The 13,103-nt window shown below is 35.3% G+C and overlaps 1 protein-coding gene across 1 annotated transcript in view; it reads right to left on the reverse strand.

Annotated features, from left to right (window-relative positions):
* Positions 1 to 1,246: 1,246 nt before the first annotated feature.
* The window catches only part of DACH1 (dachshund family transcription factor 1), a gene marked incomplete at both ends in the record, with an annotated part of 164,402 nt that continues 152,545 nt past the window's right edge, over positions 1,247 to 13,103 (reverse strand). Inside the window, 3 exons of the mRNA XM_009080840.1 lie at positions 1,247 to 1,315; positions 1,778 to 1,921; positions 6,103 to 6,250. Of these exons, the coding sequence (XP_009079088.1) occupies positions 1,247 to 1,315; positions 1,778 to 1,921; positions 6,103 to 6,250 (361 nt within the window). The remainder of the gene's footprint in view (positions 1,316 to 1,777; positions 1,922 to 6,102; positions 6,251 to 13,103) is intronic.

A 13,103-nucleotide genomic window follows, 5' to 3' on the forward strand; every position in this document is an offset into this window, starting at 1 on the left:
CAAATGCTGTTTTGAATAAGGTATACATTCTGTGGGAAGGAAGGCAAGATTTTGGAGTAAGTACATTTTATGGGAAGGAAGGCAAGATTTTGGAGTAACCAACTTCGTAACATGTACACACTTCCCAGGCAACATTTAATCTGGCATATTCCAAATTCTGTGTTATTGACTTTGCAGACATAACTTGCTTTAAATAAAAATGTCTTTGTTTATATACATGTGTTTTTCTTTCATAAGAACTTTTATTGTCTCTTTTGTATTTGTTTATATGCTCAATACATTAAAAGCTTCTTGACTTTTTTATTCTGTTGTTACAGCCTCCTTGTGGCACACCAGTAACAACTCTAGGAGTTAGAAAATGTGATTAAATAACACACAGAAGATGTCAAATGATACTGTTAGGATGATTGACTTCGAAATGCAAAATAAAGGCAATTGAGAGTGATTACTGGAGCTAATCATTTTAGGCTTGGCTCTGAAAAATGCACCTTCATTTACAATTGAAAACAATTGGTTTTTTTATTGTTTAGTGTTCATGTAGGTAGATTTAGCCTGTTGACTAGAATAGACATTGTTACATAAAAACTATCTTCAAAATTTACTCTTTACTAATATCTTGATGTTTGCAATATATATATACATTTAGATTCACAGGGGAAGTGATATGGCTCTCTTTAGTATTTCATGTATAAATTTACTCAGCACATTTGTTTTATTAAAATGTAAATAATGGGGTATGGTAAATGAGAAATCCAATATGGGAATAAACAGCTTATTTATTGTTAATGCTCAGAGTAGCTTATTGAAACACACCTTTCAGTAACTGCCACTGACTATTAGCTATGAAATTCTCATCATGCCTTGAATGTTACCCATTAGGTTTAGCCATTTGTACAGTTAAAAGGCTCAAGATGTTTCAAATATACCTTTGAAAACATTGTTAACTCAACTCAAACTGCACATATTCACAAAAACTACATTCAGCATGTCTGAGATTCAACCCAATACTGCTTCAAATTAATTATTCTTTAATTGCTTTGTATAAACAGAAATGACCTATTAATTTAAAGAAAATCTATCAGCACAGAATGTATTCTCTCTTATAAACAAGCAAGATGAACTTGACCTTGTTTGAACTTGTTTTGATGTGGCCCAGATGGTAGGCTACATGCTTGAATAGCAGTCTAAAGCTGAGGAAAAACTCATATAGCAAGATCTAGATTTATAGCCTTTTGCAAATTCCTACCTTGTATTGTCCTTTCAGCATCTGTTCTGCCCCCGCTGCGGTCAGCTTCTATCTCTGGGGTCAGAGAGTCTAGAAACATAGAAAGGTAAGACTGACACATATTTCATTTGATTCTTATAGCCTTTTTTACAACCTGTTACTCCAATGCTGAATTACAATACAATCAACCTTTGTCAGTTTTTTTAATGTTGAACAATGACTGGAGGCCAGGACAATTTTTTTGTTAGACTAGGAAGATTAATGAGCAATAGATTTTTCAAGCATAAAGGGGGGGAGAAAAAGAGGAAGAAAAAAAATTGACGTCTCAAGCTAATAATGTAAAATTGTCCTAGATTGAACATTCTCTCCAGTGAGTTTATTTGCACATTCTATATAAAGTAACAAAGCAATAAAGAGAGAGGTATCGCTTCAATGAAAAAAAGAAAAGATTTTTTTTCATCTCCCATCATGTTATAAATTGTCAATATAACAAGATTCTTTGGGCACTCAAATTGAAAGTTAATGACAAAGAGGCAAAGACTGGCTTCTTACCATTTAGGACCCTGAGACTATCTGTTGAAGCTGCCTGTTTCAGTGTTTGTTCTGCTTGCTCCCGTCGTTTAGTCTCAAATTCAAGTGCTTCCTGCAATTTCCTCTTTGCCTTCTTTTCCTTCTTTAGCCTTTTCTGAATTATTGCTAGGAAAAGAAAACAACATCAGTGTGCTCAGATTTGGATCTGAAACTTGGCTGCACAATTACCTACTAAGAGTCCTGAGAATAGCTATAACTGCAGCAGTTCATATAAATTGATTAATTACACAGTACCAATTTAAATTACTTGAAATTTGCTGGGATCACCCTGGGATATTTGAAGAGCTACTGTTCAATACAATGGTATTGAAAACTGTAGGTGATAATAAGCAACGGTATTATTTTTTCTTTATAAACAGCTGAGAATCTGTGAGTGCTCAAAACAGAAATCCTTGGTACCAGCAATGAAATGTACTTTTTGAATCATCTGATGTAGATAATCCTCTGTCTCTGGAGGTGAGTTGGAATTGCTTCCACCAGTTTGTTATTTCCCATAGCACACAGTTAATATACACATAGTGATGGAGTTCTCACCTGCCTGCAGCTTCTCTCCCACAACAAGGGGATCTGTCTGCTTGGATGCCTGGGCAGCTCCCACACTGCTGTGGTCCTCATTTCCTGGGGGAAGGCCCTGAGATTTCTAACTCCCTTCTAAGCTTCTGCTTTCTGCAAGCCACCCAAACTCTCAGTTCCCAGTTTCTTCCCCATATTTATTTCTTTTCCACATTCCTCTTGTTTTTTTTCCCTTTTCTCTTTCTTGCTTTCTGTTGGCTCTTGTCCCATCAGCCAACTAACCTTGAAGAACTCACAGCAAATCCTTTGTGGTGCTGGATCCCCCAGCAAAGTAAACATTACTGTGCTTTGTCAAATGTAAAGGAAAATAATAAGAAATTAGGAAGTATTTGAAAATTAAGCATAGAAAGCACTAATTTTGAAAAAAATGTTTTCCTTGTATTTCTTCAGTTTAACTGCAAGGTAAAGGATTGCAAATTCAGGATGAAACTTCATCACAATTTTCTTTTCTATGTTATCGGTGACTTGAAACCACAAAAAGTAAGACTTGCAGGATCAACCCAAGGAACATATCATAGGTTATGTACATGATGGAAAAGCATACCAATTTTTCTACCCTATAAAAGCCAAAGTAAGCCTCTGAAGGAATCATGTATCATGCATATCACTATCTCCCTCCACCACACTCCAACCTTTCATGAATAGCACATTTAGGTTTTTCAGAGTCATGCATGGAAAAAGCTTATTTGTCATAAGATCTTCCTGTCATAATCCTTTCCAGAAGATACTTTTATTTTGACACTAAAAACATATCTACAAAACTTCTCACTAAATAATTTTTACACACACTAAAAGAATTATCCTCACCAAACCCAAATACTAGGTGATGCTAAGTTTGTGTGCCAAGATTTATCTACTCCAAAGTAACCACTGGTACATGCCTAAGGATGAATGCTGGAAAATTTAAAAATATACTTTCACCAGTTTGTAGTCCCCATTTATACTAGTCTGTGATGGCAGTATCTTTCAAAAAATGCAAGTAATGAAACTTTTAAAGGGAAATATCATTGCTATTACTATTTAATTTATATGCTAAGAATAATCACTTTTGGGTGATCTTGGATATTTTGTGCTGTTATACAGAACTGTTCAGGCACAAAATTAACATGTGCACATATTCTGTAGTCGGAACAACTACATAATTTACATCCAAGACTTCGGAATTTTGGTTCTTTCTCATTTTGCACAGTACCAAGTACTTTACAGGCTAATTAGCTTATACTATCAAAGAACATCTAGCATCTATACAAAGGCTAAACTAAATACATTTTGAATCATTGCACGGTTTTAATGTTTTCATTATAAGTACTTTGAAAGTGATTGCAATAAATGAGAAGGAAACATATGTTGCTTTCTGAATTAAAATGTCATCATGGCTGACACATTGTAGATGTGACTGCAGCAGTCAGAGCCAGAATTAGCAAGCCCTTACTGCGTAGCTGCTCACAGAAGAGATATTATCCTACTTTCACCAGTTGATGAGACACATCCTACAGCCTTAGGAATCACTAATTGGAATATTTACAAAGGAAGGAAACAGTACAGTAAGGAAGCAGCCCTGTAGAACATACAGTAGCAGAAGGCAATTTAATTTCAAAAAAAGGTAAAAATATTCAGATGCAGCCACTAAATAAAATGATATTTGACTTGTGTTAACATGATAAACAAAAGATAGATAGATGTTGCCTAATGGTGAAGATTCCATTCACCAAAAGGGTTTTGACCTGTATGTGACACAGTGACTTGTGTTTCTATGCTGTAGCTTTTAAGTGTATTACAGTAGTTTTATATGGTATCGCTTCACTTAACAGGGATACGGTACATTTCTCCCATCTTCCTCATGCTTCCATGCCATTAAGACATATGAAAGTTTCTTTAAGACATGGTACTTGTTATCTGGAAAACTAAAAATAGGTAAAGGCTCCTATGCATTTTTCTGCCTTTAATGTAAGAATAAATTCTCACAATAATTACAATATGGCATTATTTTTTCCTCTTTACTTCAATCTGTTCATTTTAAAGAATAATCTATCACTTTTCTTTCTTTCGTGCCGAAGTATCCACTAGCAAAGATAGTAATCCTCATTATATTTGCTTTGCTGCATATCACCATTAAGTGTTCAAATCCATTCCTCTTTGGTCTGACTCTTTTCCCAGTGCAATATCATCAGTAGATGGTTACATGGATATACGTAAGCAGGTAATGCATCATGCTGCAAATAATATTGTCAGTTATTCCAGTACCCTGAACAAAATAAGGGACTATCACATGCTCTTACCTGACATATAACTTTGAGTGAAATTCATTTGGCTTAATTTTAACTGCTCAAAATGTGTCTAGTACAGTCTAGTCAACTATATACCCTCTGGATTTAAAGGGAAGACAAAGAAGTTGTCACAGCACAATTGTCCCCCCCTACCTACTAGAGAACAGGATATACAAATCTCCTTGTTGACCAGAAAAGGAACTTCTATTAATGTAAATGAGGTGCTTAACTTTTAGATGGCAAAACTCAAATAATGCCAGATGGGTCCCCCCCAACCTTTTCTATTGTGCATGTGACTATCTGACTCTAAAAAGGAATATACATCTGAGCAGTTACAAGAAGGATGTGAAGAATAGCCAAGCTATTTTATGAAATTACTTTAAAAGTTTAAGTAGTACAATTGGACTCAGCAGAATAGACCCTGTGGACAAAGGGATGATTCAGTGCACAGCTGTGGTAATTGTTAAGATCAACTCTCTTTAAAAATGTATTCTCAAAAGTTCAAAAAAGGGGTAATTAATGATGTGGTGGTCCTACCCTTTAATGGGTCAAGGCATGAAACAGCATTACATTTTGTTCTTACTGCTAGCATGTTAGTTAAGGGTATAATGATATTAGTTGTGAATCCAATTGTTCTTGGCATCTCCATTTAGCTGGTTCCCAGAAACTGGACAAGCAGAGAGTTGTAACTCTAGCCCAGCAAAAATACACATCTGACTTGTCACGATCCGAGTTAAACAGCAAGTGAGTCCCAGAGGTTAACTGTCCCTTGCAAAGTAATCAGACACCATTAAAGGGTGATACATACATAGACAGAAAAATGGACACATAATGAGGGGAACATGCTTACAATGCAAATGGTTAATGCAAATCATTGTAGACTGTCACACCTTTACTATCAATGAAATTTAAATTTAACATACATGTGCTTTCCAGTGCGTCGATGTTGATGTTAGAAATTCTACTATTACTACTGCTTTATCAAGAAGAACCTTAACTGTTCCTTCTACAAAAATGTATTATATCTACTATGAATTTTAAAGGGCTTACATATTACTATTATCTTTATTTACTACATACAGTTTGTCTAATAAAAGTTCCTAAAAAGTTGCAGATTCTTAAATTTTATACAAATTGTCTTTGTATTAAGTAGCTATCCTTTTTCATAATGATCACAACCTGCAGAAGTCCATAACAGCACCTATGATATTTATAATTGCTTTGTGTATTACTGATGTAACAAGCAATATTCAAGAAAAATACTGAGAAATAGGAAGGTACTTGTTCCAAGTCTCAGGAAGATCATATACAAAATCAGGCAGGTTATAAAACTTCCTGCATTACAGCCAGCCTAGGCATAATATGAGGTAAAAGGGTGTTTGATAAAAATTTATGTTTTCTAAGGAAATAAATTACAAGGTGTTTGTGCCTGCTTAATTCAGATACCTCTGTTCTTCTGCTCCACAGCCAACTGCTTTTCAAGTGTTTCCCTCAGTTCCCGTTCCCTGAAGAGCTCCATCTTCAGCTCTGTCTTTTCCAGTTGGACCTGTTTCTCTTGAGCTCTGGCATTGTCTATAGCAACCTTTAGTAGACCCTGTTCAAAGATAAAGTTGGAAGAATGTTAGAACAGCTAACTTCTGTTACTTTTCCTTGATAGTCAAGTGAGATTTTAGAAATAAAATAATCCTGTCATGCAATCAAAGCCTCACAATTACCAACAACAGTTTTTAACTAGAATAAATTTTAACAAGTGGGCAAAAATCTGTAAAAAGTTGGGATTCAGGTTTTCCCCAAAACACGAACACCTTTGAGTGTACATATAATTAATGTGAAAAACGTATAAGGACAAGTTTATTCCTTTTAAGAAAATTAAAAAAGAATTGGCAGTCTCACAATCACATCATACACAGAATTCCATCTCTAGTCCAACACAAGCTGGTGGAAATTAGCAAAGGAAGAAAGGCTCTTTTAAAATCCTGCCACTTCGCTCATCATTGCTAATTATTATTAATTTCAAATATTTTAAGATTTCAAAGAGTTTCCAAGCATGATAGGTATGTTGGGATGCTACATGAAGGACAGTCACAAACCAGGAAGATATCTGTTTTAAAAAGTCTGTTCCCTGACCTTGTTTAATTATTATCTCACAGCAGAGAACACAACACAACCATCTCCCAATTTCTTGACCTGAGATGGTAGAAATACTTTTTTTTTCTGTTGTTATTGTATCAGGAAATAATGATTCAGACTATTCTAAGCTTCTCCTGAGAATTTCAACTTCACATTTCCTTCTTCTTTTGCAAGGCAATAGGATGATCCTGGCACAGCTAATAGTGTATTATTAATAATAACAATAAGTAGATAGTTAGGACACTGAGACAGGGATGAAAATAGAAGGGGATAGGGAATCGTGATGAATGGACATGGAAATGTCCTTTTCCATTTTCTATAAGCCCAGACATTAGGCTCTTAGGCCTACATCTGAATGTCTCCCATCGAGACTATCATAACAGAGTAGATAATTAAGCATGTACATGCATATATGAACCTCCATGGATATGAACCTAACTCTCCTGTATCCTAGGCAGACTTCTGACAACTAAACCACTGAGAGAATTTGACTTAACAGAGATATAATTGCTGATATAAACAAAACAATACCAACAAGAGAGACTGAAGCATTCAGCTAACAGAGACTTGGTTTGAGTGCTACAGACATGAAATCGTGATCCCCCACTCCCAAATAAGCTTCCTCACCCCTCAGTCACACTTTCTATATTGGATTCCAAGTTGCATGTTTTTTCACTAATATTTTATTTTAAACATCTTCAGAAAAAAAGACTGGAAAAAGCAAGCAGCATGATGATACATGAGGACTGGAAGAAGTATTTTTTATGAGTGCTAGTCTGCACATTTATCTCACTAGTCTTCCCAGTGTCAATGACTGCTTTTAATTGTGTGTCCTTCAATCTCCTCTTTTAAGTCTGTTTTCAGAACCTGTTATTTTTCAGTACTCCTGATCTTCCTTCTTAATTAGATTGCTGCCTCAAATGTTCTTATTCAGAGCTTAATGCTTTGCAGCTCTATTACATTTCAACCTATTAAAGTCCACAGAAGCTGAAAGAGCTCAACACCTTCTGACTACAAGGCCCAGATGGCCACCAAAATGATATACACAAGTACAGAACCATGTTTGGAACTATGGTAACACAACAAATGTCCTTACAAATATGTTTTAAGTTTTAGCAGTTTTCTTTATCTATTGTAAAATAGATAAATCACAAAGGTATGTTGCATAGAATTTTGAACCTGAATGACTACTAAAGAAAAAAACAGAAAGCTAAATATAAAGCTCTATGTAAACATGCAAAGCACAATACATTTTAAAATATTGTAAAGCCTTTCCAATCTGATTTTTAGAAGCTAGTATTCATCAGAATTCTGCCCCTCTCATCCCCCCTACAATCCTCCTGCATTTGATGCATTTGGAATAGTAAGAAAGGTGTTGTTTATCAATACCTTCTTCCGGCTTATGCTTAAACTCTAGAATGTTTTAATCTCCTCCAATTCATCACTTACTGATTCATCCAAACCATTAATAAACCAGACCAAGTGAAACTGCATGAAAAGTATTTCTTGGTGAAAAGCGTATTGTCTAGTAAGTTGAAAGCTGCTAACACCCTCCTCCCAAATTCTTACAATCCATCTTGTTTAACAATAAAATCGAGCTGCTAAAGCAACTGCCATCTTTACTCAATTCTACTACATTCATGTACATGTTTCTTCTTCATCAGGAACAAACAATTAGTAACAAATGAAAGAGATCATTACATCAAGTGCCCTTTTAGATCACCCCAATTAAAACTTTAGTTTAGCTGTATTTTAATTCTAAGATACCAAATTCTAATTTTCTGCTCTGATTGCTCTTGTTGACTTATCTTTGAAAGATGTACTCTCAGTGCAAAGCCTCAAGATTATTTAGCAAGATGCCAATGTTGGCACCACTTAATGTGTTGATTGGTTGTATTATCAGTAGCAGTTTAAAATAAATTACTATTAAACTATTATTGTCCTTGGCTGACAAAACACAATATTTTGGTGTTCTTTAAATATGAAACAATCATTATGAATAAACATGGAAAATAATGCTAAAGTGCAACACTGATGTGTGTAATTTTATATTAAGAATTACTGCAAAGTACGAAGCTGCTAAAAGCATATTACATTTTCTATTGAATTTCTGCACCACACTTCCTCCCCCAGCCTTTCCTTTTTTTATACTTGCTAACATAGCTAATGGTAATACATTACCTATTGCTGCTGATTATGTCTGAAAAATATTAGCTTTTTGGAGCCAAGACCCACTAGGGACTACTTATAAGCTACACAAAATTAAGTTTCATTTTTAGAAGTTAAATCAGTGCACATCAGTAGGCATCCAATATGAAAAAAATCTGCACTAGAGCCAAACTGATACATATCAGAAGTGCTGTTGCTGCCAATGACAGCTATAATGCAAAAATACTGGAAACATTCAATATCTGCCTTTATGCAATGCAGAAAGGGAGTAGAAAAATTAAAAAGTACAGCATCTAAAAAATCATCAGTGCCCCTTGGAACAGGAATAGCAATTTCAGAGTTGCATGAAATTCTATTAATTCTCCCAGTGGATCAGCTGTAAAAGATTATACAAAATACAGTATGTCCAACTTGTATGTGCTATGGCTAATCCTCTAACCTGATATTAAATCAATATGCTGCCAATGACAATGGGAAATGCAGTGCAACACAGGACATTAACAAAAAGAAAATATTTCCCTTTAGGGAAGGTCAGATGTTACGGAGGCTGGATAACGATAATTGTAGTGAACATGCTCAGGTTCCAGATTTCTTTTTAATACAGTATGGCTCTATCTTGAGCCAGGCTTTAAGCATGTCATGCCATTCTTCCCCTCAGTGTCGCTCTTAATAATTTTTCTTTCAATGTAATGTCAAAAATGGACATTTTTTCTCTGGAGATTTGTAGGTCATTATGATTTGGTTTACTTACTTTACTGTACTTGTTTTAATATTTTACACTGATAAATTCTTCAAAAATGTTCAGATACAAAGTTAAGTTGATATATGAGTTTCTTCCCATTCTCTGATGTATCTAAAACCACCATCATGTTAAGGAAGTCTAATTCTCCTACTGAAATTAAACGTATCTCAAATCTCAACTCAGTCTTAAAGTTATTACTACCCATCATTATTTTTAAATTATTCTAATAATGTGTTGTCTACTTTGAAAGGGGTGGAGGGAAAGGTATATAGAAGATCCTTCTCCTTCTAGATGCATCTACAGTGTGTGTTTCACCTAACAGAATTTAGTTAGCTACACATTTATATGACATCTAAATGACCTTTCTAATTAGTCAGATGGTATATCTAGAAGATCAAATACTGTTTCCAACAATTGCCCACATTGGGTGAAAAGGGAAACTAGAAGAACAAGGTATGCACACAGTGAAGCTTTCCTAGTCAAAACTCCTAGCTTCCAGAAGGTTGTAGCTGAGGGGTTTCCTTTCACAATATTAGCTATTCATGGTGAAAACACACTCAAATAACATTGCTTCTCTTTTAGTCAGGAAAATATATACAATTTGTATGCTCTCATCATTAAAACTATCTAGTGAAAGGCTTTGCAAAAAAATATAAACATATACATATTTTAGTTAACTCCACAGGTTAATTTTTGAACATCTGCTATTTGTAACTGACCACTAACTAAATAGCATAAGCAGGTAAGACCCCATAGCTTGAATATCTCTACAGATGACTCCTGAAAGACAATTCTGTAATATCTCAGATTGAGTATCTCCACCACAGATAAAGACATACTGCAGAACTATAAATTACATACTTTCTGTGAAAAAAACAAAAATCTCTTGGATTTTAGCAGAAGATACATAACATAAAATAAATCTGTGATTTTTACTTTTTCCAGTGTTTGCAGTAATTTTCTCTTGTGTATTTGTCATAGATGGCAACACTGCAGGAGGCTCAAAGCAATAAAGCAGTAGTTTGCTTTTTTTTCATAGGGGAATTTAGGTTGTAATCATGCATTTCTTTTCTTAATGCCAATGGGATACTTGCAACTTATTTTACATATATTTTTAAAGATACTTAACAACACAACTGTGTCAATACAATACAGTCTTCATAGAAAAAAACAGCTATCAGGGTGCAGCTAATTAATCCCTTAGATATTAATGGAAATTCAGCTCAGGGATAGTAAAGATTCAGATTCTAAAAGCTTAAAAGACCATTACTATTACCCAAGAATATTGCAGTATCATGAAAGGCCACGGCTGTAACATACTTTGGCATAATCGGGCCATGACTCAAAAAGGTGAACTTATGTGAGGGGTACAGAAACATGTTTAGCCTTCTCACTAGCACACACAGCATTTTGCTGTGACTCACCTTCCCTCACCCTTCATCCTCCCTGCAGCTGCACATAGACTTACAGCATTTAATGTGGAAGAAATCAACAAATACACATTGGGAAGAAACAGGCATATCACTTAATTTAAGTTCTCTGGGGAAATATATTTTATCTTCTTTTTAGATGTGCAGATATACCTTCAAATAAGAAAATATGTCCTCAGTCTTATTCTTTTATCTTATGTGTGTATTAGTTTAATTATATTTTGGCACCGTTTATTATTTCTATTTCAGCAGTACCCAGCAAGAACAACGTTGTTTTTTCTGGGGACAGTATATTGTTATTATCTTCTCCTTTAATGTACAAATAATTAAACATTGTACTTTGTTTAAATAAGAATTTATGTATTTGTAAGAAAAATAAATATGTGATATACAGAAGGAAATAAACCTAACTAGCAGCCCGTAGACAGCGATAGCAAATAGGCTTGCCTAATATTTGCCTAAAATTATGAATTAGTGATGAGGGGCTATCCATTTAACTTTAGTGTGCACGGAAGAAACAGACTCGCTTGTGTTCAGTGTCTAGTTTTAAAGGATGACTCAGGCTTCTAAAATGGAACTAGGGTTAGGCAACAAGTCCACCTGAGATCTTCAGCATCTGCAAGACAACAGATTTGTTTTCAAACAAGCAAAGTGTTTAGAAATTTTTCTCCTAGTGCCCATCCAGTACCCTAATCCTGTTCTATTTTAAATCAGGACAGACTCTATAACTTCTTCTGGAGGTCCTTGCAGTCTATATCACGCAGATAATTCAGATCCTGCACTTCACAAACTGAATATACAGAAGGGGATCACAGCAGAGATATCCACCATCATGTCCATGCACATTGGTGGAGCCAGAAGCTGCTTGCCTATATATTCCTGTGACCATCATATCCCTAAATGGTTGGCAACCTCCAGCACCACGTGGCATGTCATGCATGCTCCCCAGACCCATGACCTAACAAAAACATACACTTGCATTTCACAAGCAGACATATACCCTTTCTGTGAGAGGACACATCCATATTTTAATCATGCATGACCTCAGGCCAAAAAGAAGAGTGTTTATCCAATCCACTCATCTAGCTTTTAGCTAGATCTCTGGTATTTTCTGTTTCAAAAGCACCTTAGTACTGAAGGCAGGGAACAGACAGTAGGCCAGATGATCTTTTTGAGAAAGTTAGACCTTAGCCACTGCTAGCACAGCTGCAACAACAGAATGCTAAAGGATTGAATTGTTCCACCTCCCCTTTGAATCCACACCTCTACTGAAAGGGACACAAAATTCATCTGGTCCAAAGGAGAACAAAGAGGAATTTACTCAGTGCCAAGAGTCCTACTAACTTGTACTAAATGCATCATGGGTTTCAGGTAGTGCTTATGCATTTTGTAGCAAAGTCACAAATGACACTGCAAGCAGGGACCATGGTACAGAATTTCCTCTTTCCACAGATGCCATTAGCAAATTTGACCTTGTAGTCAAATACCTAAAACTCAGTTCTGAAAGGGTCAGCATCATGGTATTTAAACTCATTTGTGGGCATGAGGTAGCCCCTTCTCATTGCAATAGTAGCCATATATGGAAGCCATTTTAAATGTCATTGATTTGCAAAATCGCCACTATTGTACATAGATTATTGTAATATACACTCCTGTTTTAAAGACAATAGTTAACTTGTCCTAAACAGATGGGAAAGTTAAACTAATTTTTTTCTTTAATTCAGTGTTTTTTTAATGTAGTCCTGATAGAGATTTAATCGGGGTCAGACAGGGGATGAGGGAGCAGGGGAGGATGCCTTGATGGTTTAGGAAGGGATTCCTAAAGATATCTGGAAACCATGTAATGTGATGTAGGTACATACAGAAAAAATCCAAAAGAACTTATGTCACACCAGTTTACCCTGATAGATGATTTGTGATAAATAGATGTGGAACCTGAAGGTAAGGAGAAGTATGTATAAAAGCTCAATGAATGC

This window comes from Acanthisitta chloris, unplaced genomic scaffold (assembly GCF_000695815.1).
Source record: "Acanthisitta chloris isolate BGI_N310 unplaced genomic scaffold, ASM69581v1 scaffold22208, whole genome shotgun sequence".
NCBI lineage: Eukaryota > Metazoa > Chordata > Aves > Passeriformes > Acanthisittidae > Acanthisitta > Acanthisitta chloris.